Source organism: Gavia stellata, chromosome 4, assembly GCF_030936135.1.
Source record: "Gavia stellata isolate bGavSte3 chromosome 4, bGavSte3.hap2, whole genome shotgun sequence".
In the NCBI taxonomy this organism is placed as follows: Eukaryota; Metazoa; Chordata; class Aves; order Gaviiformes; family Gaviidae; genus Gavia; species Gavia stellata.
Genome location: NC_082597.1, coordinates 303,452 through 326,466, shown reverse-complemented (window position 1 = coordinate 326,466; position 23,015 = coordinate 303,452). Strand labels below are relative to the sequence as shown.

Sequence of the window (23,015 nt, the reverse complement as noted above, 5' to 3'; positions counted from 1 at the left end):
CGCACGGCCCCGTCGTGCGTCACCGGGCGCTCGGCCCCGCCCTTCTCCCCCGTGTGAGTGCGTCACGCGCGCGACGTCCTGCCCCGCACGCCGTCAGCGGCGCGACGCCGCCCGGCGAGGCGGGCGCCATGGCGGCCGCGGGGCGCTCCGGGCGGCCGCTGCAGCTGACGCTGGCGCTGCTGAAGCCGGACGCCGTGGCCCACCCGCTGGTGCTAGAGGTGAGGGCGGGGTGGTCCGGCCCGGCCCGGCCCGGTCTGTCGGCCCGGCCCGGTCTGTCGGCCCGGCCCGGCCCGGGGCGCCCTGGCGGTGCGCGTCGCCCGCCCAGCCGCTGCGCCTCTGCCCGCAGGCCGTGCACGAAACCATCCTCAGCAACCGGTTCCTCATCGTGCGCGCCAAGAAGCTGCGCTGCGGACGGGAGGAGAGCCGCCGCTTCTACCGGGAGCACGCGGGTAGGCGGGCCGGGGCTCCCGGGCGGGCGAGGCCGCCGCCGCCGCCAGGAGCGCGCGGGCAGGCGCTGCGGGCGGACGGCTCTGGCCGGTGCCGGTGCCGGTGCCGGTGCCGGCGGAGCCGGGCTGCGTGACGCGGGCCCTCTTTCTCCCGCAGGGCGGTTCTTCTACCAGCGGCTGGTGGAGTTCATGGCCAGGTACCTGCTGCGGCCGGGCCGCGCGGGGCGGGAGGAGGGCGCTGGCCTGGCCTGGCCTGGCGGGCGGAGCCGTGTCCGGCCCGAGCGACGCTTCTGCAGCTGGAGGGGCCCAGCTCGGCGTGGGATGCGTCTCCTCAGGCGCTGGTGCTCGTGGTGTGCCCAGGGGGGAGGCTCGGGGCTGGAGAAATGGCAGGAACCAACTTCTGCAGTGACAGCAGTAGTACGTGGGGGGGCGACATCCCCAGAGCTTGTGGGCGGAGGTCATTCATGCTGGTGCTCTGCCTCTGGGCCATGGTCTCAGTGCCTGGTGTCTTGGCAGCTCGGTGTCCCCTCCCAGAAAGCACTGCATGGCAGCTGCGCTTCCTTGCTTCTTTGCGCTTGCTGTACTGTATTTATAAGAATGAAGGAGCTATGCCCTTTTGTAACCTTATCCACTTCTGCTCTTCCCTGGTCCTTTTCTCAGTGGCCCCATGTGGGCTTATATCTTGGCCCATGAGAATGCTGTCCCCCTCTGGAGATCCCTGATGGGACCCACCAAAGTATTCCGAGCCCGAAACAGCGTCCCGGACTCCATCCGAGGAGCTTATGGCCTCACTGACACCAGGAATACCACTCACGGCTCAGGTAGACCTGTCCTTCTTGGCTGAGTGTTGGGCATATACTGAAACTCAGGGAGGCGTGAACGATGGTATTTTGCCTGCCTTTGCTTGCTTTCCCTTCTGGGAGTCAAAATTAACGATTTGCTCACTTCTGCAGACTCTACTCACACCTGGCCTGGTGCGACCGAGCCTGGCGCTTTTCTTTTACAGCTTCTGCCCTTCCCTTTGGAACACAGCACATACCTGCGGTGCCAGACTGGCATCCCTCATCTTCTTTTCCTCTGTTTCCTAACAGATTCACCAGCATCAGCCAGCAGAGAAATTGCCTTTTTCTTCCCAGAGTTCAATGAACAGCTCTGGTACCAGCAGGAAGAGCCACGTCTGCGCTGTGGGCAGGTGTATTACAATGCAGAGGAGCGTGTCCACTGTGTGTTCAGGGATGAAGAAACAGAGTTGACCTGAGTTACCCGGGGGTATGGTTTGCTGAGCTGGAAGTAGCTGCTAGGCACGCTGTTTGGGTCAGCCCCGTAACAAGACATAGAGCCATGGCACGTTTTAAGGAGTGTGGGGGAGGGAAAGACCTAATACACATTATGTGCTACCTGGGATTATGTTACTCATGCAGCATACAGCTGCTGGGGCATTTTAGGAAAAACTTCTCAAGTAGCAGTACTCCAACTTGATACCGAGGTCTAGCCATGCAGTTCACTGGTCCCTCGTGTGTTTATTTGGATATGAGCAGTACAGGTGAGTTCATCAAAGGGCCAGGTGGAAAGGGGCTTGCTAGTTCCAGTTAGGATATGATTGGTTTTGCTGATAGTGGGTCTCAGATTCTTAATATTTGCTCTGTTCCCACAGTCCTTTAAGGAGAAAAGAAGGGAAAAAGAATATGGAAAAAAATGCAGAGGTAAGCAGGGCAATATTAACTCTCCCGTCCTTGCTTTCCTGGATCCAAGCTGAGAAACAAGGTTGTCTTCAGTTTTGTATCATGACTCATATCTTGGGCTTCTGGTGGAGGGCACGGTTAGAAGGCATTCTCGGGAGGAAAGCAGCGTATCCTGTTGGTTCAGGCTGGTGTGGGCTGACAAGCCTGCCACAGAACTTCTAGGGGAAGTTGCAGAAAGGTGTGGAGTAGTCCAGTGCCTGTGAAGGATCTTCTGTTTTGTGCTTTTAGATTGCCTGGGGTATGAGATCAGTAGTTCTGATGAAACTTGATAGTGGCTATTAGAGCTATGGATTTCTTGAATCCATAATAAAAGGCCAGAGAAGTTAATTTGAATGCTGGTATGTGGAGGCAGTAGAATTTCTGCCAGGAGCTCTTTACATTAAGCCTTGTAACAAAATGCCTAAAGGCAACTCAAAGACTTCATTGCCTGTAGACTTACTGGGCATTGAAGCACTGAGTTACATATCCTTTGTAAATTATATGGATAAAGTAATTTAATTATCTAGATAATTGATAAAATTATTATATGGTGGTGCACGAGGACTTGGTTTTGAGGTACAATGCAAGCTTCTGACATGCTTATTTATGTTTTCCTGTTTGGTGCATTTTGAGATCTGCTCCTGTGTAAGTTTTTAATCCATTTAAACTGTCCCCCTAATAGCTTCTTACAATGCTGATGTTCTCTTTAATTAAGGTGCCATGTTGTACTGAGTGAATTTCTTTCCGATAATTTAAAATGCACTGTATTGGTGAAGGTACCTTTGTAATGTACGTGGGACAAGAATTTTGTTAGCTTGACTCCCTTTTCTGAAGTTATGCTTGAGTAGCATCGATGACACTAGTCACTAAAGCTGTAGACCAAGCTGCTGATTGAGTCCCAAATTTACTAGTGCATTATTGTGTCACAGATCAAAGGCAAGTTACTCTTTGACTAGTTTAAGACAACTATGTGAAATGTTGGGCATTTGATGGAAAAACGTTTAATTGTAGCAAGTGCTGCTATAGAGCTTCCTTGATTAAATACATCAACATTTTTGTTCCTTCCTTACTATTATATGAGATTAAATGCAGTCATTGTTTTGTTCCAGGTGCAGATCAAAAGGATCTGTGGAATATTTCTGCATTTTTGCATTGCTGCTTTTGTTTTCACCAGCAGTATCCAATGGTGGATCTGCTCGTGATCAAGTACGCATTTATACGGGGCTGAAATCGTGCTGAAGTCGTGCTGTCCTTAACGCTACTGTCAATTGGTATTTTATTGATTCCCTGAGTTTCTCTTTAAGTTATGTGTGTTTTTCTTGTAGCTATTAGCCCTTCCTATTTTTTTCACCTTTCTTCTTTATATTATGCTTTCTTTGTTGGATATTAATTTGGGATGTCATTAAACGAGAATTCCTATCTTATACTTCTCATTTTAAATGTGTGGGGTGTTGGGTTTTTTTGTTCTTTTTTTTTTTTTTAGTCACTTGCAATTACATTTGGGGAAACCGACCCTTTTAAAATTTCAAGTACAAATAATGCTGGCTTAGTGGCGCAGTGTTTTCACAGAATAATTATCAGATCACAATCACCATTACTTAGATAGCTGCCAGTTGTTATGTCCATATTAACATTTCTTTGGTCCACCAAGACTGTACCTGAGTAGAGGTTGTCAAAACTGTGCAGTCCTATTTCCCTAGACAGAGGGTTTATTTTGCAAATCTGAAGATGTTCTGCGAACTTTATCAGGAGATCTAATATTGAAATATTTGGTGTTAGATGCAGGAAGTAGTGTCAAAAATTATTTTTAATATCAGAGGAAGCCTTTGGATTTATGAGATGACAGCAGATGCTCTCTGTTTTGAGGACTCTTATGAAAGTTTTTTTTTTTTCTTTTTTTTCCCCCCTCCCTAAGTGCACAAGAAATGTTTAACTTCTCTAGTGACAGTTAGCATCTGTTTTGTATACCTCCTGGTAACTCTTGTCCAGATAGATGACCTCCGTAGCTCTTCCCTTGTCCATTCATGTAGTCACTCCATCACAGAAGGCCCCCAGGTTGGTCAGGCAAGACTCGCCCTCGGTGAAGCCACACTGACCGTCTCGGATCACCTCCCTGTCCTCCACATGCCTTAGCGTAGCTTCTAGGAGGATGTGGTCCATGATCTTCCCAGGCACAGAGGCGAGGCTGACAGGCCAGTAGTTCCCAGCATCCTCCTTTCTACCCTTTTTAAAAACGGGTGCAACATTTCCCTTTTTCCAGTCACCAGGGGCTTCACCTGAATGCCACGACTCGTCCGATATCCTGGAGAGTGGCTTGGCAACTATGTCAGCCAGAATATGTAAAGGGCGCTTATAAGAGAGAGGGAGAAAGACTTTTTACCACTACAAGTGACGGAACAAGGGGCAACAGTTTTAAACTGAAAGAGGGCAGGTTTAGATTGGACATAAGGAAGAATTGTTTTACACTGAGAATGGTGAGACTGGAACAGGTTACCCACAGAAGCTGTGGATGCCCCGTTCCTGGAAGTGTTCAAGGTCAGATTGACGGGGCTTTGAGCAACATGGGCTAGTGAAAGATGTCTGTGCATGGCAGGGGGGGGTGGACTAAATGATCTTTAAGGTGCCTTCCAACACAAACCATTCTGTGAGTCTATGAAAAATCATTCCAACTCTCACTTTCATCCTGCGCTAAGCATGGAGATAGCTGGGCTAGCTCAAAGCCTGCTGTCCCGGTACACTGCAGCAGACGTACTTGCTGCAGGGATTCTCAACTGCTGGCAGGACCTAGACTCCCCACTGTCAGAGGAGTACACCAGGACAGAGGCTGAAGAAATGCAGTGAGCACAGAACTGCTTGCAGATCATCCTCCCGTCTGTCTTTCTCTGCAGAATGTTTTACAGATCTTGAGCCTGGAGTCACAACTTGTGTTATGTCAGAGTGCCACTCATGTAAATTACAGTGCAGTATCACCAAGTATCTGTTGTCTCTTTATGTGAAATGTTGCATGTGGGGGCTCAGGTCCAGTGGTGAGTTGCTTTAACAGAGCCTGTTAAAAGTGTGTAAATAAGAATTTATTTTCTTAGAGGCATGTGCCAGAACACGAAGCATCCAGTGTGGAAAGATATCTAGTAGTTGCCACCTTGTACCATGGTTAGTCTCTATTTCGTATAGGAATTCTTTTCTTTGAAAAAAAATTCCTAATGTCTTGGGATTTTTATCCTAGGCAAAGGGACCCCTTTTTCTTTTCTGCGGTTAGAAGGGAATGAACCCATTCTGCCACTTCTTTTGTTCAAAATTAATGGAGCTGTTGTATTCTTCTCTTAGCTCTCCGATCAGAGGAATGATGTTTGTGGGTCCATATATGGAAGGAGAAGTTAATTCTGTCAACTTTATTTCATGTTTATTTGACAGTTTTCATATGTCCTTGTGGGCTCCTGTCCCTCCAGAAGACGCACTTCTCCATGCTGTGTTTTCAGTAAAACAATCACGAGTGGTCAAAAGGCAACTTAACATCAGGCATGATGAAGAAAGGGACTGAGAACACAGTGTGGAGAATCACACATGTCCCAGCACCACTTGACTCTCTCACTGTGGCAGCAATTGGACATCTACTGTCACCCCAGCCTTCTGATACCTGGCATCATCTCACTTCAGCATGTAATAACTTGGTGTCTTAGCTATTTGCTCTGGATTTCATCATTTTCCTGATATTTTACTGACAGGTTTGAAGAATGTATGGACTGGTGAGATGCCTGTTCCTTCACAGAAGACACATGAATATGTCCAATCCACAACTTGGTGCAATTTTGGCAGTTTAACTGATGGTTGGCACTGCAGAGAGGCTCGCTGGGGACGTGGTTGTTACCCTCACAATCTAAGAGTGCATTTTCTTAATACCTTGGTGCTTTCAGTACTGAGATGGATTGAATCTCTTTGGCACACAGTCTTCCCTGCACAGTATTACTTCTATTTTGCCTGTGATTTTGTTCTATGGCTTCTTTCTCAGGCACCTCTGTCTTTCTTTACTAAATCCTGTCTTTACAATGTGAAAAGAACAGGTCTGGTATAAGACCAAAGCCATGAATTCTTTGGCATCTTATAACTTCCTTCTATTTAGCGCTGTAAAGTAAGATGCATCTTTATAAGAAAGACAAATGGTTCATGCAGTTAGATCTAAAGAGGCAAATCTTGTCTTTATTGTAATAAGCATTTTACTTCTCCACAGTCCTGGAAAGAGCTGGACACCAGCTACTGGAAAAAGGATAGATAAAATGCAGAAAGGGAAATACTAAATAGCAACAGATTCCTTGAGGTGGGTATGGTGTGAATTATGGCCATGCTGGGAGGAAGGAGAGGACTGACCTGCCGCTCATGTACCTGCATGCCCCCCCATGCATCCTCTGCAGCTGTGCTCTACTGCAGCAACACCTTGGAGTCCTCGCCTGTGATAATACAGGCTCCACCACACGTGCCACATGTACCTGAGTCGCAGAATTGTAGAAAGCCGGAGGTTGGAAAGGGCCTCTAGAGATTGTCTAGTCCCAAATCCCTGCCTCAAAGCAGGGTCCCCTACAGCAGGTTGCTCAGGGCCTTGTTTTATCACCCTTACAGTAAAAAAAAAAAGCTTTCTTATGTTTAAGTGAAATTTCTAGTATTTCAGTTTGTGCCTGTTGCCTCTTGTCTATTCACTGGATACCACTGGTTTTCTTTACTGCCTTGCATCAGGTATTTATACACATTGATAAACCCCTCTGAGCCCCCTTTTCTCAAGGCTAAACAGTCCCAGCTCTCAGCCTCTCCTCACATGTCAGATGCTTAACTCTCTTAATCATATTCATGCTGGACTCCAGTTTTGCCCAGGCTTTCTTGTATTGGGGAGCCTAGAACTGGTCACAGTACTTTAGATGTGGTCTCACCAGTGCTGAATAGAGGGGAAAAAAGATCTGTCTTGACCTGCTGGCAATGCTCTTGCTAATGCAGCGGAGGATGCTGTTGGCCTTTCTTGCCACAAAGGTTCATTGCTGGCTCATGGTTAGCTTGTTGCCCATCAGGACATGCAGGTACTTCTTTGCAAAGTTGCTTTGGCTCCCCAGTTGAGTATTGGCACGTGGAATTATTCCTGCCCAGGTGAAGGACTTCGCATTTCCCTCTACTGAACTTCATGAAATTACCTTTAGCCCATTTCTCCCTGAAGGGACTGCAGCCCAGGGAGGAACTATGCCAGAGCAGGGACGCCTCTGAGGAACTGCAGCCTCTGGAGGACCCACATTCGAGCAGGTACGCCCCTGAGAAGACTGCAGCCCATGGGTGTGCCGTGACTGAGGAGGGGAAACAAGAAGAACAGTAGAAGAAAAGAGTAAGAAACAATGAGTGGCAAAAGAAAGCACAACACACTGACCCCAACCTCCTGTGCTGCCCGTCACTTCACCAAAGGGATTGGGAGGAACTGAGCGTAGCATGCAGGGATGACAAGGGGAGCTGGGACTAGGAAGGGGGAAGAAAAGGTGCCGGACTGAAGCTGAGCCTGGGAAAAGGGAGGAAAGGTGTTTCCCTAAGTGTGTGTTTAATTATTTGTCATCTTGGTTTTTCCTCAGTATCTGAATCAGTAATTAAAAGTTTTTTGTTAATTAGCAATAAATTAAGTGAAATTCCTCGAGCTAAGATGGTTTTGCCCATGATAGCAGGGATTAAGGTCCAAGCCTGAGCTGAAATGGAGCTCTTGGGCCCATGGGCAGAGTGTGGGTGGAGGTGTTGGGTGAGACTGGTCAGGGACCTTAAGGCGTATTAGTGCCCTCAGGCCCTCACATCTTTTGCTTTTCTCCATCCTCTCGGGATTCTGAACTCCTCTGTCTTGTGACCACTGCATCTAAGGCTACCCTCAGCCCTTACATGCGTGACCAGTTCTTTCTTGTGAGTACCACGTCTGGCAGAGCATCTCCCCATATCCAGAAGCCTCCTAGATTGCTTGTGCCCTGCTTGACAAAGGAAGTGGTACACAGCTGCATACCTGTAAAATGGCCTTGAAAATGCTGGATGTTGGAAGCGGACTCCAGGGATGCTCAGACTGCCCCAGGCCTGGCACTGGTCTCCAAAGGGACCGTGAGTCTGAGCTGTCCCAGCCTGACAGATTGGGCAAATTGCCCCAAAACCGCCAGTCACTCTCCACTGATGAAAGAGCACAGAGTAACTAGTGCAGGTGAGTCCGTATCATCGTTGTGGTACACTATGTATTACACTAAAGAGGTCAAGAAACCACTGCTGGTGTCTCTGTTGAATTCCGGCTATCAAATCAGCAGCGTGGTCTTTCCCTGTAAAACCTTTCCCAAGGGCTCTGCTGTGCTCCCTCCATTTGCTCAAGGCATGCTACGTCCTGACCGCCAGCGTTGCCACAAACACTCTCGCTAAATTTCTCCAATAGTAAATCAAGTTCATACCTAAAACTGTAAAATATCATACATTTCTATGAAACACTCTGGCCCAGCCTCGTGCTGTGAGATGTCTCTCCAGGTGCTTAGACCAGACGCAGTGGCCCTTGCCCCTGGGCTTTTCCTGCAGCACCTCTTGTGGCACCCGCTCCAGACAGGTAGCCGTGGTCTGGCTCACATCAGCCACTAAATACGGACCTGCATCTTCCTGTGCACCCACCCCACAGATGGGTCAGGAACCTGTAGCTCCCAGTAAAAGCCAGGGATATCAAACTGCCCTTCACACCTACAACAAGCTGTCATACCTATCTGACATGGCTGTAGTATACGTGTATGGTGCAGATACACAGCCTCGGAGCGGAGCAGGGATTTGGGCAAGAAGGCACAATCAGTATTACAAGTGGCCGTGGAACTGCAGCTTTGTATTTCCCATTGCAGTAACTTACATTTCCCATAAAGTGTACTGTCATTCAGGTGTTTCATATTGACTGCTAAAGCACTGTTAAATTATTTACCTTTTTCTCTTAATACTTCAACAAATTTGTGTGTATTTTTTTGCCTACAGTGTGAACATTTCAAAGATGGGAAGTCTATATAGAACAAAGACATTCTTTCTCCACGTCTTATTCTGCTGCTTCTACATTATGATGCAATTGATTACAGCAGAGGTAAACAGCTTCCAAGTTACTGCAGGAGTGGCTGCCTCAAACTTTTAATAGCCCACTTTGTGCCTTGTTTACAAGTCTCACAAAAACATGCTAGGTGAGGAGGTGAAGTGCTCTAGGCTTTCAGTAATTGGCACGGAAACCCTAGTGGGGTTTCCCCTGTGGAGAGAAGCCTATGGGGAATGGGTTCCAAGCGGAGGAACTGGAAAGAAGAAAACTTCTCTCTCAAACTTCAGCCTTCTATTTAAAGCATCTTATTTAAAGCATGCTAATTGGCCCCGGGGGCGGACTTGATGCCCAAGCCTGGGCAAGGCCTGGGTGAGAAGCCTGGGAGGGCTGGCTCCGGCTCCGGCTCGTGCAGCAGGAGGATGGAGCTGGCCATAGGAAGAGGGAGGAATGGAGATGGGGCAGTACCAGGTACAATCATTAGGCAAAAGTGCTGCTCAGTGGTGACAGGAAAGACTTCCCGTGTCACTTTCTGAGTACAAGTTGGCCAGGAAGAAACAGTGACCCTGGTGCTGGTGCCAGGACCCCACTTTCTATTTTCCGGGACTCTGCGTAGACCTGCCCCCAGACCCCATGATGCAGGGATGGTACCACAGGGTAACAGGTCACTTCACATTGCCTGATCATGGCGTTTGAGTTTGTGCGTGCTCTTAGCCTATGACAAACGCAAGTAAATCAGGTCAGCTTTGGCCAGTTTTGTAGTTGGATCATGTAGCGGCAACCCTCGTTGCCTTTTTTTTCTGAAATATGAACGCAAGTGGTCAATTAAACGGAATAAAAACTTGAGACAATGCAGTTTTCTTCAACCAAAAAACCTCCTTGTCAGGTGTTAGGAAAACAAAAGTCGGACAGTACTCCATTACCATTCTCACAAGATGTAGTGTGAGGCCTTGTCCCATCTTGGGTAGGCCAAACTGGAATGCCAAATTTTGCTTGTTTCTTGCCTGGTCCAGACAACAGGCAGCTCTGGCAACTTACCTGCAAAAAAACATAAAAAATTCCCAAAGGAAGGTCTTTCCCTGAGGAAATCAAGGGGGAAAACCCTGAAATACTGTTCTTACAAAACCTGATGAGAATTTCATGTTAGAAATCAGACTTGTGCTGGTGGAAAGGAGCCCCTGGTGCAAGCCCTGCTCCGAGCAGGACCCATTAGCACAGGTTGCTCAGGGCTGGGGCCAGGTGAGTGCTGAGTATCTCCAAGGACAGAGTCCATGGCCTCTCAGGACTTTGATCCGGTGCCTGAAGGATTTTTCCCTGCCATCCAGTGAGGATATCTCCTGTTACAGCTTGTGCCTGTTGCCACTTCTCATCACCATGCAACCGTGAGAAGAGTCTGTATCCATCATCTCTCCCCACTCCCATTCGGCAGCTGCAGACCACAGTAAGGTCTCTCTTTTGCCTTCTCCTTTCTGGGCTGAACAAAGTAGTCTCAGCCTCTCCTTGTGTGCCCTGTGCTCCAACCCCAACCACCCCTATGACCTCCACAGGAGGTCCTCCAACCCCAACCACCCCTATGACCTCCACAGGACCTACTCCAGTATGGCAATGTCTGGCTGGTACAAGGGAGTTGGAAGCTCAGGACACTCGCCTGTATTGATGTCACAGTAAACCAGGATGTTTTACTATAACCTCCGTTACATAAATCTGAGTGCTACAACTGTGGTATTTATAAGAAAATCATACAGAACATTGCCCATGGAGATTTTTAAAAAGGGTTGTTCAGAGTGTTGTAAATACTCTGATTTTCTAAAATCATCAAAATATGATCATATAGAAAGGTTAAAATTGATTAATAAATAAAATACAAATGAATAAGTTAGGATTGTTAAGTTAGAAACAATAACCATAGGAACCTCACCAGGGAGTCGCCGTTCCATACTAAGGAACTAACAGTAACGAGATGGAACGATGAAGAATTGAATAGAAAAGTTTCATTTGAGTCCTGTGACAATGTGACCTGATATGCACCAGTGATGCTGCTTGGAAAATTCCTTACCTTTCCCATCTTGATTCGAGTATCAAGAATGCCAATCAATAGATATTAATAGAAATAACCATTGATTAATTTAAGTATGGATATTGATAGAATAGTATAATCCAGAGAGTGATTAATAAAGATTAATTTTTATATATATATATATATTCTGTATAAGGGTAACTAGGTATGATCTATCCCTGATTTAATCATAAACTAGCTATGAACAATGTAGCATTGTGAAGAGGTAGAATTTGCTTGTCAAGAGAATGATAAGTTGTCGGCCTGGTCAGTAAACCAGGGAAAACTTAAGAAGATTCCAAGAATGGGATTTTGCAACCAACCTGAGCATGCGCAAAGACTGGGTTCAACTGAAGGACACCATGAGGAAGACTATGGAATACCACCAGAGGACCTTAGACGACCACCTGTGTACCTGAAGGTGCATGTGTCACGAACATTTACATATATTAATGAGTTCTTGAAATTGTATGACTATGTTAATTGTTTCTTGGAAATATGATGAATATGTATATTTTGATTGTATACAACTTTTGTAGCGGAGAAACTAAGTACGCACACTAGGTGGAGTGATCCCCTGCGCGTCCAGCGCTGCAATAAAGAGGTGCCTGCTCACCTACATACATTGTGTAGATAAGTTTTTATATTACAGATGTGTAACAAGAGGAAAAAACACTCAAGCCCCAGCTACAGTTTGTACTAAATCTGTTTGAGCTACTGTTCGGATGACATCTGCAGTGGACAGTACAGTTTTAGTACCATCAAAACTGCATCAGCGACAGTCAAAATCACTGAGGGAGAAAACGGAGCACAAGCCCACTGCGGTGAGCAGGGAGAAACATTGCCATTAACAAACCGCTGAGCTCCTGAGCCAGATACGGCCACAGAAAACCAGGGCAAATGAGGTTGCCCAGCCAGTAGAAGTGTGTGCAAAAAATGCAGGATGAAAAGTGCTTTCAGCTTGCATATGTCAATGCAACAGCAACATCAGTGAAAGCAGTGGTGTAAAATTGTCTGGATCATCAGGTTTAGAGAGTGGTGATTAACAGGTCGTGCTCTACCTGGAGGCCAGTGACAAGTAGAACATCATGGGTATCTGTCCTGGGACCTGTCCTGTTTGATGTCTTCATTAGTGATATGAAAGAGATGACAGAGTGCACTCTTGTCAAATTTGCGGGTGACACCAAATCGAGGGGACGAGTCAATAAGCTCAAGGGCAGGGCTGCCATCCCGAGGGACCTGGACAGACTGGAAGAACAAGCCAGAAGGAACCCCATGAAATTCAAGAAGGACAAATGCCAAGTCCTGCACCTGGGAAGGAATAGCCCCTGGCAACAAGACAGTCTGGGGATGCCTGGCGGGGCAGCAGCTCTGCGGAAAAGGCCCTAGGGGCCCTTGTGGGCAGCAAGCCGGACATGAGTGAGCCGTGTGCCCTGGCAGCAAAGGTGGCCAACAGCATCCTGGGCTGCACAAAGAGAACCAAAGAGAGTAGAATGAGGCATGTGGTTATGGCCCTCTACTCAGTACTTCTGAGATCATACCAGGTACTGCATCCAGTGCTGGCTTCCCCGAAACAAGAAATACACCAACAAACTCAGGAGAGTTCAGTGGAGAGCCACCAAGAGCTGGAGCACTTGCACTGTGAGCAGAGGCTGAGAGAGCGGCGCGCGTTCAGCCTCCAGAAGGAATGGCTTTGGGGGGGACCAAATAGCAGCCTTCCAGTACCTGTGGGGAGGTGATCAAGAAAACAATGCCAGGCTCTTCACAATGCAGCATGGAGGGAGGATGAGAGGCAGCAGGCAAAATTCAGACAGGAGGTTTCAAGTTCATAGAAGTATAGAATATTCTCAGTTGGAAGGGACCCATAAGGATCATTGAGTCCAACTCTTGACTCCACACAGGGCAACCTAAAAGTTAAACTGTATGTATAAGCATTGTCCAAATGCTTCTTGAACACAGAGGCTTGGAGCCATGACCATTTCCCTGGGGAGCTTGTTCAAGTGCTTGACTGCCCTCTCAGGGAAGAACTTTTCCCTAATATCCAATCTGAACTTCCCCTGACACAGCTTTAAGCCATAACCTCTCATTTTATCACCAGGCATCAGAGATAAATCAGCATCTCCCTCTCCACTCCCCCTCACGAGGCAGTTGTAGAGAGCAATGAGGTCACCTCAGTCTCCTCTATGCTGAACAAACCTAGCGGCCTCACCTCCTCCTCGTAAGTCATGCCCTTTAGTCCTTTCACCACCTTTGTTGACTGTTCACCATTCTACTATTTCTATATCCTTCTTACATTGTGGAGCCAAAAACTGCTCACAGTGCTTGAGGTACAGCTGAGTATAGTGGGACAATCGCTTCTTTTGCCCAGTTAGCTATACTGTGCCTAATGCACCCCAGGATACGGTTGGCCCTTTTGGCCACCAAGGACATGTTGTTGATTCATATTGAGCTTGCCATCAACCAAAACCCCCAGAGGTTTCAGAGTTGGAAGTTCAAGAGGTTTCCTTCCACCTGGATGTAAGGAACAACAGTCACTCTGAGGATCGTTACGTAATGGGATGGGTCTCAGAGCGGCTGTGGGATCCCTGGCCTTAGAGGTTTTCCAGACCTGACTGGATACAGTCCAGAGCAGCTTTGTCTGACCATGGAGCTGTCTGTGCTTTCGGTAGGGGTTCAATCCAGCAAGCAGGTTCCTGCCACCCTGAACACCATGAATTGCATTGTTTTCCCTCTCTCTGCGTCCAAAGGAAGCATTTGTGCGCGTGTGGAGACCATTAAGAGTGAGCTGGCAGTATTGCTGTAGTGAGCTGTCATACAAGCGATGGTGGGTTTTGCTTGACAAAGAATCCTTGAGCTGGAAGAATGCACGTCTCAAAACAAGTAGGGAAACATGACTTGGAGAAGTGCAACACTTATGCTTGGAGAAGGTAAAGGGCCCTGCACCCAGTTAAGAGTCTGATTTCCAGAAGTGCTGAGTACTTACAGGAGCTGGGCGCGATCCTTGTGGTTACACCCCCAAATTTAGGCATTTGGTTTAAAAACCAACTCCCTTAACATTTCACAAATTCATGGAGACTTGATTTCTCACGTGGACCCCCAAGGCTAGATTTGATATGCCTCAGTAGACCAGAGAAGGATACAAACATTGATCTTTCTTCTCATAAAGGCTGTCCTGAAGACATTACCACAGAAAATGGACATGGATTACCAGAACTGAATACCAAGTTTCTGGCACCTGGCAAGATTTCAGTATAGTTTAATATTTGTGCCAAGTGTTGATAGTCTCAGCAAAGCCCTATTTCAACAGTCAGTGTGGGAGGGGGTTTCTCTGAGTGCTGCCAGCATGTGCCTTCATCTAAAATCCTGGGACAGTAGCCAGGCTGTGTTGGAATGCCGTGCCCCTGAGTTTCTGTATGAAACAAAGAAATGTTCATCATTGCCACAAAAGAAAGGCGTAATTTTCTAAACTCAAAGCAAATGTCTGTGTCACAAAGTCCTGTTATCATGGTCCTTCTACCCTGTCAGCCCAGCTTCCCTGAAAACACACTCTCAGGCATACAGTGCTCATAATTACTGCTATTCATCTTTACAACCTCAGGCATCCTCTCTGACGTGAATTTTCCCCTCATTGAGGTAGTACCTTCCTCTAGTGTCTACGCTGAATTTCCACACAGCGTATTCCTTCCCATGTAGGGTTGTTGCCTATGCTTTCCCTACTTTCCAAATGGTGTTACCGCTCAGCTCCTCAACTCTTGGAATTTCAGATACAGAGCTTATTATAGGATCAGCTCCTATTGCCCAATCATCAGGAAACAAAAGGTTGCAAAAAGATTGCAATAAAGCAATGCTGTATTCCTGCTGCAGAAACAATCACGTCCCAGTCTTGATCTCCAGATTCACTCCCTGTTGCAGTCTTCACGTTTCCTGGGTTCCCCACCATCATTTCCATGGCACTATGTGGTGAACTCCAGCTAAACCTGCTGCTTCTATCCGGCTCCAGGCTCAGAGCAGGCAGCATTCACCCTGTGTCAGTCCATGTAATCCTGCTGCCTAGCTCCTCCAGACCTCACAGGACTCTACTTGGTGCCTCAACTAAGTCCAGTCAGAGCTGCTGCCAGATCACAGTCCCACCGTGGCCCCCCTTCACACTCTCCACTCCAGAGACCCCTGCACAGCCTGGGGGGGTGAGCGTGGTTATTGTAGATGGTGGGAGCACGGACGCAGTGCAGATGCCATGCAGTCACCTTATGGCTGCGTTGCCCACAGGTTTGTCACTACAAGTGTGGCCAGTGGCCAGCCCTCCTCATTGCTGCCTCTCTGCTGGCATTGGCCGGTGTAGGCACCTCATAGCCCTGCAACAGATAAAACGGGGTCATAAAGAAGGACTTAGGGCACAGGGAGTGCAGCTCTCAGCCTCGGCAGTCAGCCACCCTCCTATGGCCCAGGGTCCTGGCATGGTCAGCTGTGCTGCAGCACAGGCACCCCGAGAGCTGCCACAGGGCTGGAGCAGGAGGCCAGGGCTAGAGAGCTCTGGCTGGTCTGCACTTGGCACAGCCTGGAGCAGAACAGGAGATCTGGGTGGGTCCTGTGCCAGGAAGGCTTTGTCCTGTGGGCTCAGATCCCACTTGTGCAGGCTGATTGGGGGAATGCTCCTCTGCTGCTTGCTCCTGCCACTGAACAAGAGCTACCTCTGAAAGCCTCTCCCCCAGCGCCCTCGCAGGGTTAAAAGCCTCTCCTCTGCTCGCAAGCCTCGAGGACACACGGGCTTTTCCTCATGCAGGTAAGACAAACGGGACAGCACCTGGGTACATCACTGGTTTTTCCCTCTTACCAAGCACTGAATGCCATCCGCTGCTCTTAGATGTGGAGGTAAGGGAGGGCTGGGAGGGCAGGACTGCTGCCCGTGGTGGGGCAGGACCTCGCTCACGGTGGGACCCTCACAGGGGTCCCTATCGGCACACTACTTGGGGGGACAAACCCAGTATTGGCACCCAGGGCTTCCAGGTGGTCTGGGCATGCCAGCAGGCTGTGGCTGCTGGTGATGCCTCAAACAAAACGATCCAGTCCTTTTCAGGAGACATTAATCCCGCGTTGTTGCCGGCTCCCTCAGTCCAGCCATCACCTCAGACTGGGACTGGACCAGTCGCAAGGCTCAGGACCTTACCTTCCACAGCTCTACGCTCCAGGCTAGCTGGTCTGCTCACCTGTGTGCAATGGGATGTGGTGGCTTGGCGAGGAGAGGCGCATCCTCCTGCAGGAGCAGCTGGCTTCCCTGGGTGGGCACGGAGCACACCTGCCCTCCTGTAGGAGGAAGGGTGACATAACGCACCCCAAAATGCCGGAGCTATGCAGAAGTGCACAGTGGGACATAAGGCACCCTGCTTCAGGGACTGTGCCAGAGCCGAGCCGGGTCTCAGACGAGTGCACCACCACCGCGCTGGTCAGGGGCACCTTCCCTCTCCCAGGGGGAATGACAGAAACCAGCTGCCTCCCTAGCACTGGTGGCATCAGTGCTCCCTCTCTGTCCCCCTACCCAGCCTTTCTGGACTGGTCAGCAGTGGGCAAAGGTGAGGCTGCACTGGGAAATACTTGGTAAGTCATCAGTTACCCTGAGAAATCGCCTTTAGCGCAAGTGAGAGAGAGGCAGAGAGGAAAGGAGCTGAGGCAAGGTGGAGACTCTTTCAAGGCTCATTCCTGTGCAGTCCGAGGGAGAAAGGGAGATTTTTCCTACCATGCCTTCCTATTTCATTGTGCACAGGATGTCTGAGGACAAAGGGTTTAAATCTGGCATTTCTTGTCATGTGGTTGTGTCCACTGGCGGCTACGTTGCTCCAGACCACGGTGAAAAATTAGGATCATTCCTCTGCACGACTCCTACGGCTGTACCGTAGCTGTGTGGCTCCATGCTTAATCCAGCCTGAATTTGTCAGCACGGGGAGAGTGTCCTCTGCAGCTCTCCAGAACTCACTGTCCCTCCTGCAGTGGAACTAACAATTCCCTGCTGCTGCTGCTGCCAGCAGGATGACTTACATGTCATCACTGTGTACCTACATCAAAGCAAAGGCTCATCGGTAGCGTGCGATGGGCTCGCACACCTCTTGCTCACCTGCTCTTATTTCCAAGTGTTGAGCCCCAGTTCAGAGCATAAACAGGTGACTAACCCTTACGTGCCTAACCTCCTACTATTAAACTTATTCTGATTTTTATCATGCTGGTTCCTGTGGTCCCCTGTTCCTCCTATGTAACAGGCAGATCCCCACCTTCACTAGTGCCGGCTTCACCGTAACTTGTCAGCAGACTCCTGCCGCTGGCTAACAGGTCAGTAGTAAAAGCATCCCACAAGGTCCTGGACAGAGCCTTCACCTGCACCATGGAGGCACTTGTGCCCTGACAAAGCCCCCAACTGCCTTAGCACTGTGGAAGGTACACAATTTTGGATTTATACAGATCAACGTGCACATTATGCAGGTTTGCAGACAGGGACAGCTGGAGACAGGAGATGATTCCTCGGGAACACTGCTGCGGTCTCTCCCAGCTCTCGCCCCTCTCGGGCACCTGCTCCCGGCTGCCACGCTGGGCCGAACAAATTGGGCTCTTCTTGCACGAAAATGCGCACGGTTTTGGCTGGGGGCTGCCTGGAGGAAGAGCAATGGTCTGAGATTCCCAGAATATTGGATGATATAGTCCTTATGTACCTGTTCAAAGAATGCAAAATTAGTAATTAAAAAAATATATATATATTAAAGAATATGTTGATCTGGAAGACTGCTGGAGAGCTCGGCCAGGCAGTGGTTTCTCAGCCTTGTAGCACCCACATCCAAGATGGAGCAACAAGTTGGGATGTTACTACACTAGGCAAAGAAGAATTAATCTTTTGACTGAAAGTTTTTCTCTCAATATTAAAACTAAAAAAAAAAGTTGAAAAACTGGGGAGTAAGAGAGAAATGAATCAGAACTTAGCTCTTCTTCTACTTAGCAAACACTGCTACTGATCACAGTGCGCAAGTAGAAGCAAGGAGAAAATACTATTAGAATAGAGGGTCCTTAATCTGGAAGAGAAAGACCTGAAAATTATGAAGGAGACAGAGCTGACACTCGAGCAATTCAAACAGGAAAAAAAGCACACAATTTTTAACAGTGCTTTGGCCGTTTCTTGCCATTGCTCAGCATTTTAAAATCATGGCTGATATGTAGATACATGCTTTGGACAGAGAAACTGAAAACAGATTAATATAGCAGGGGTACTATCCTGAAATTTAACCATGGTTTTTAATCTCGTGAAGAGACATGACAATTGACCTCAGTTGCTAAAAACACATCTATAAAGAGGAAGGGAATGCTTGCCTTTTTTTTTTTTTTTTTTTTTGGTCATACTCACTTTGTTCTTATATAATGGCAATGGGCCCCTGCGTCACCATCAGGCAACATCTTTAATGTTTAGTAAATGGAGAGTGACATGAATTGCTAGCTTGTCTGGGAACGCTGTTGAATCCTGACCACAGGAGGTTTGTCGGAGTTACCTGTAAGAAAAAGCTGTTCACAGCTGCCCTGTACTGAGGCCTTGTTTTGAAGCGTACAATTTCCAAGTTGGAATAGCAGGGAACTAAACTCTTGAGTTCAGTGATGTGCAATCCTCCCTCGCGCCCCAGCCATGTCCCAGTGCTGTCAGTGAGAACCTGCCCAGAAGCCAGCACTGCTCCTGCCGCAGCTCCTGGCAAACACTTGCTCAGCGATGGCCAGTACTCTGCTGGCCAGTTACCTTATTCTCCGTTTCAATAGTTCAGAGTGCTAGCATCTACTGAGGCAATCAAACGGAGCCAACGACAGAGCTGCATATGGAGAACAGGATTTTATTTTGCACAGCCCCAAGATCACCCACAGTTCCCCAAGGTGCCCTGTATTGCCATGCAGCCACAGTCTGCCCTAGTGCTTTCCAGCCCTGTTTGCCCCTTTATCATCATATATGTGAGCTTAAGCCTCTCTGGATCCTTTTCCTCACCTAGCCCAGTTGGTTTCAGACTGGCTGAGTGCAGCGTGTGCCCATGCCGAGTGGTGGCCGGGGCAGATCTGCACCCCAAGACAAGGTGATTGCAGGTGGTGCTTAACCTCTCTCTCAGACCCATTTCTGCAGCAGCCTCACAAAGGCCGTATTTGTGCACAAAGCACCTGGCCCATGTCTGCTGGGCTTCATGGCACTGGCACGGTGGGCAGCAGCAGCCCTGGCCACAAGCACCCAGCAAGCACCACCTTTAACAGCCCTTGGCTGAGGTTTGTGATCCACAGCTGCTTCCCCGTGCCTCGCCCGTCATGCAGGCACGGTCATCGCAGCTTCACGTGCCAGTAAGCAAAACCCTTGTGTCCGGGTGAAAATTGAAGTAGGATGATGGAAGAAAGGTCAGGAGGCCCAGGCCAGGGGAGATCCCTGATGGCTTAAATTTGCCTGTGGCTCAACAAACACCATGTGGTGAGTTACCCTCAGTTGGAACCCATGCTTTTTTAAATGCTGGTTATTGCAGAGCAAAGCACCCCAATAACGGCAGAGCAGGAGACAGGATAAAATAAAAAAAAAAAATCGTTTAACAGGGTGATGTCGCATCCCCAACCCGGCGGCCGGGGAAGAGCAAGCTTAGTGGCTGTGGCATCTAAGGAATGATGTGACCATGTCCAGGGGGCAGGGAAGCATGTAGTCGCCGTAAGTGCAACAGGAGAAAAAGAGAGACGTGCTTGGTATAGTCACCAAGACAAGGGGTTGGCTGGAGAACCCAGGAGGTGCGGGTTAGTCTAGATGTACACTCTTCTTGGTTTCTCCTGTGTAATTCTCTTGCAGTCAGGTATCCAACATTGAATGGCAGCTCTCTGGACTCTAAGATCCTAGTCTCTGTGAAATGCCCGCATGGGAAGTCTTCAGCCACTACGGAGGTAGGACCAAAGCCATCCTACCAGCGAAAGCCTTGCCTCCTGGGTGGTTGTGCTCCGGTCCCCTGGCTCACAACCACCACCTCCTCCTCACACTGCTCGTTTCTGCCCACAGACCAACCCAGCTGGCCCCATGGTAGGTGAGAACCAGACTCATGTGACAGAGTTCATGCTCCTGGGCTTTTCCCACAGCCAGCCCTTCCTCTTTGTTCTTTTCCTGGCCATGTACCTGGCCACGCTGCTGGGGAACTCTGCAATACTCGCCCTCGTGTCCCTGGATCCCCATCTCCACAGCCCCATGTACTTCTTCCTCAGTCACCTGTCCTGCTTGGACATCTGCTACTCGTCAGTGACGGTGCCCAAAATCCTGGCAAATGCCCTGCGCCCACAGGCAACCATCTCCTACCGCGGGTGCCTGGCACAGATGTTCTTCCTGATGGGGTGCGCGGGGGCCGAGTGCGCACTCCTGGCTGTCATGGCCTATGACCGCTACGCAGCCATATGCCAGCCCCTGCGCTATGCCCGTGCCATGAGCCGCGGCGTCTGTGTGGCGGCAGCTGCCAGCTGCTGGCTCTGGGGGATGCTGGACTCGGCCGTGCACACCCTCCTGGCCTCCAGGCTCTCATTCTGCGGGACTGTCCAGCTCCAGCACATCTTCTGTGACGTCCCCCCACTGCTGAGGGCTGCGTGCAGCAACACCCGCCCCAGCGAAGTGGCACTCCACGCTGCCAGTGTCTTTGTGGGCCTCAGCCCCTTCCTGCTTGTCGTCGTCTCCTACCTCCGCATCCTGGCCACCGTCCTCGGGATGCCCGTGGCCACCGGCCGGCGCAAGGCCTTCTCCACCTGCTCTGCCCACCTGCTTGTGGTCGCCCTGTACTTCGTGACAGCCAACCTGAACTACAACCGGCACAGCTCCAGCTACTCCCCGGCAGCCGACACACTGGTCTCCGTACTGTACTGCATCGTCACCCCCATGCTGAACCCCCTCATCTACAGCCTCCGCAACCAGGAGGTGCGGGCGGCCCTGCGGAAGGCTATGTGGGGACGGGGCACGCTGGGCTCCCCGGGCAGCAACGCGTGAGCAATACCAGGGCTGCAACAGAGTGCTGCTGTGGGGCCGGTGCAGCATCGGCCGTCTGCGGGAAATCTTTGACGGCAGCAGCGGGCTCAGGGCTCCCTGCCCAGGCAGTGGCTGCTTGTGGCACACTGCCATCACTTGTCTGACCCTCAGCACATCACTGATGGCAGAATGGCAAAATCAAGTTGGGAACAAGGCTACAGTTCCAGGATTATGCCTCTATTTTGCAAGCGCCACGTGCTGAGCTCAGCACAGGACCTGTTGCAGCTACGCTGCTATCAGGGAACGTCGTAAACGGCAATTCCACATGGTATCACACACATGCTGGCCCCGGGCAAGGCCGTGAGCAATGACTTGGGGGCTGCCCAAGGCGCTGAGCCAGGCCCTGCAGAGGAGAAGGGGCAGCGTCTTGGATCGCAAAATCCGTCCTCCGCAAAGGGGCTGTCGCACCATCTTCCTTCCACACATGCTTTGGCACCGAGTCTGATGTCCGCTGGGTTTCTCCAGGCTGCCATGAAAGCTCTGTAGCATTTTGTACGTTAGCGCAGCAGCCAGCAGTTTAAACAGGCCACCCATTGTTCTCAGTGCTTTGGTCAAACAGCAAGTTACCAGCGCTGAGCTGTGAGCTGGCATTGCTTAAATCCTCACCAGAAATGCTTGCTTTGCTTTATAGCCATAAAAAAATCAAAATGCAGTTGTTGTGAGTGGTGTGGCTATGGACAGTAGTGGCTGAGGGCTGGCTGGTGACATGGGGCAGCCAGCTTCGTCCAGCTGCCACTGCCTCAGCTTAACCTCTTCTTGCAGGGGCTCTGCAACTGGGTCCAAGCTCAAATGATTGCACGGGTGTTGGGGTAATCCCACTGCCGGACAAATCTGCAGGCAGGTACACGAGGACCAGCAGTGTCCGACACCATGGCAGCAGCCAGGAGCATCCAGCCACCAGTGCAAAGGTCTGCGTGGGGAGGGAAGCTGGCACAGGCTGTGCATGCAGTGTGCCCAGGTGGCCAAGAAGGCCAACGGCATCCTGGCCTGTATCAGAAACTGTGCCCAGCAGGAGTATGGAGGGGATCGTGCCCCTGTACTCGGCGCTGGCGAGGCCGCACCTCGAATGCTGTGTTCAGTTTTGGGCCCCTCACTCCAAGAAGGACATTGAGGTGCTGGAGCGTGTCCAGAGAAGGGCGACGAAGCTGGTGAGGGGTCTGGAGCACAAGTCTGATGAGGAGCGGCTGAGGGAGCTGGGGTTGTTCAGTGTGGAGAAGAGGAGGCTGAGGGGAGACCTCATCGCTCTCTACAACTACCTGAAAGGGGGTTGTGGTGAGGTGGGTGTTGGTCTCTTCTCCCAAGTGACAAGTGACAGGACAAGAAGAAATGGCCTCGAGTTGCATCAGGGGAGGTTTAGCTTGGGTATTAGGAAAAATTTCTTCACCGAACGGGTTGTCAGACACTGGAAGAGGCTGCCCAGGGAGGTGGTTGAGTCCCCATCCCTGGAAGTATTTAAAAGACATGTGGATGAGGCGCTTAGGGACATGGTCTAGCGGTGGACTTGGTAGCGTTAGGTTTACTGTTGGACTTGATGATCTGACAGGGCTTTTCCAACCTAAATGATTCTATGATTCTATGCAGGTGCACGCCTGCAGCCACAGCAGTGTTTCTGCCGCTGTGCCACAAAGGGGCACGTTGGCTGGAAGGGGCCAAAACGTACTCATCCATAGCTCAGTTACCAAGAGATACCGAGCAAAATCCAGTCTGTTCCCAAAGAAAC

The 23,015-nt window shown here is 49.8% G+C and overlaps 2 protein-coding genes across 5 annotated transcripts; both read left to right on the top strand.

The window, feature by feature from the left end:
- Positions 1-128: 128 nt before the first annotated feature.
- On the top strand, positions 129-3,585 carry NME6 (NME/NM23 nucleoside diphosphate kinase 6). Of its 4 annotated transcripts, none has more exons than XR_009483955.1 (6): positions 129-218; positions 347-449; positions 604-643; positions 1,107-1,267; positions 1,538-2,149; positions 3,277-3,585. XR_009483955.1 is itself a non-coding variant. In XM_059816558.1 (6 exons), the coding sequence occupies exons 1-5, from the start codon at positions 129-131 to the stop codon at positions 1,702-1,704; spliced, it is 561 nt and encodes a 186-aa protein (XP_059672541.1). In that variant the 3' UTR covers positions 1,705-1,715; positions 3,277-3,585. The 4 variants fall into 4 exon arrangements, 3 of the variants coding, with proteins under 3 accessions (XP_059672541.1, XP_059672540.1, XP_059672539.1); XM_059816558.1 differs by having other exon boundaries at positions 1,538-1,715; XM_059816557.1 differs by having other exon boundaries at positions 1,538-1,715; positions 2,101-3,585.
- Positions 3,586-20,308: 16,723 nt separating this feature from the next.
- LOC104253798 (olfactory receptor 5V1-like) lies at positions 20,309-21,256 on the top strand. The gene has a single exon (XM_059816974.1). The coding sequence runs from the start codon at positions 20,309-20,311 to the stop codon at positions 21,254-21,256; it is 948 nt and encodes a 315-aa protein (XP_059672957.1).
- Positions 21,257-23,015: the final 1,759 nt, after the last annotated feature.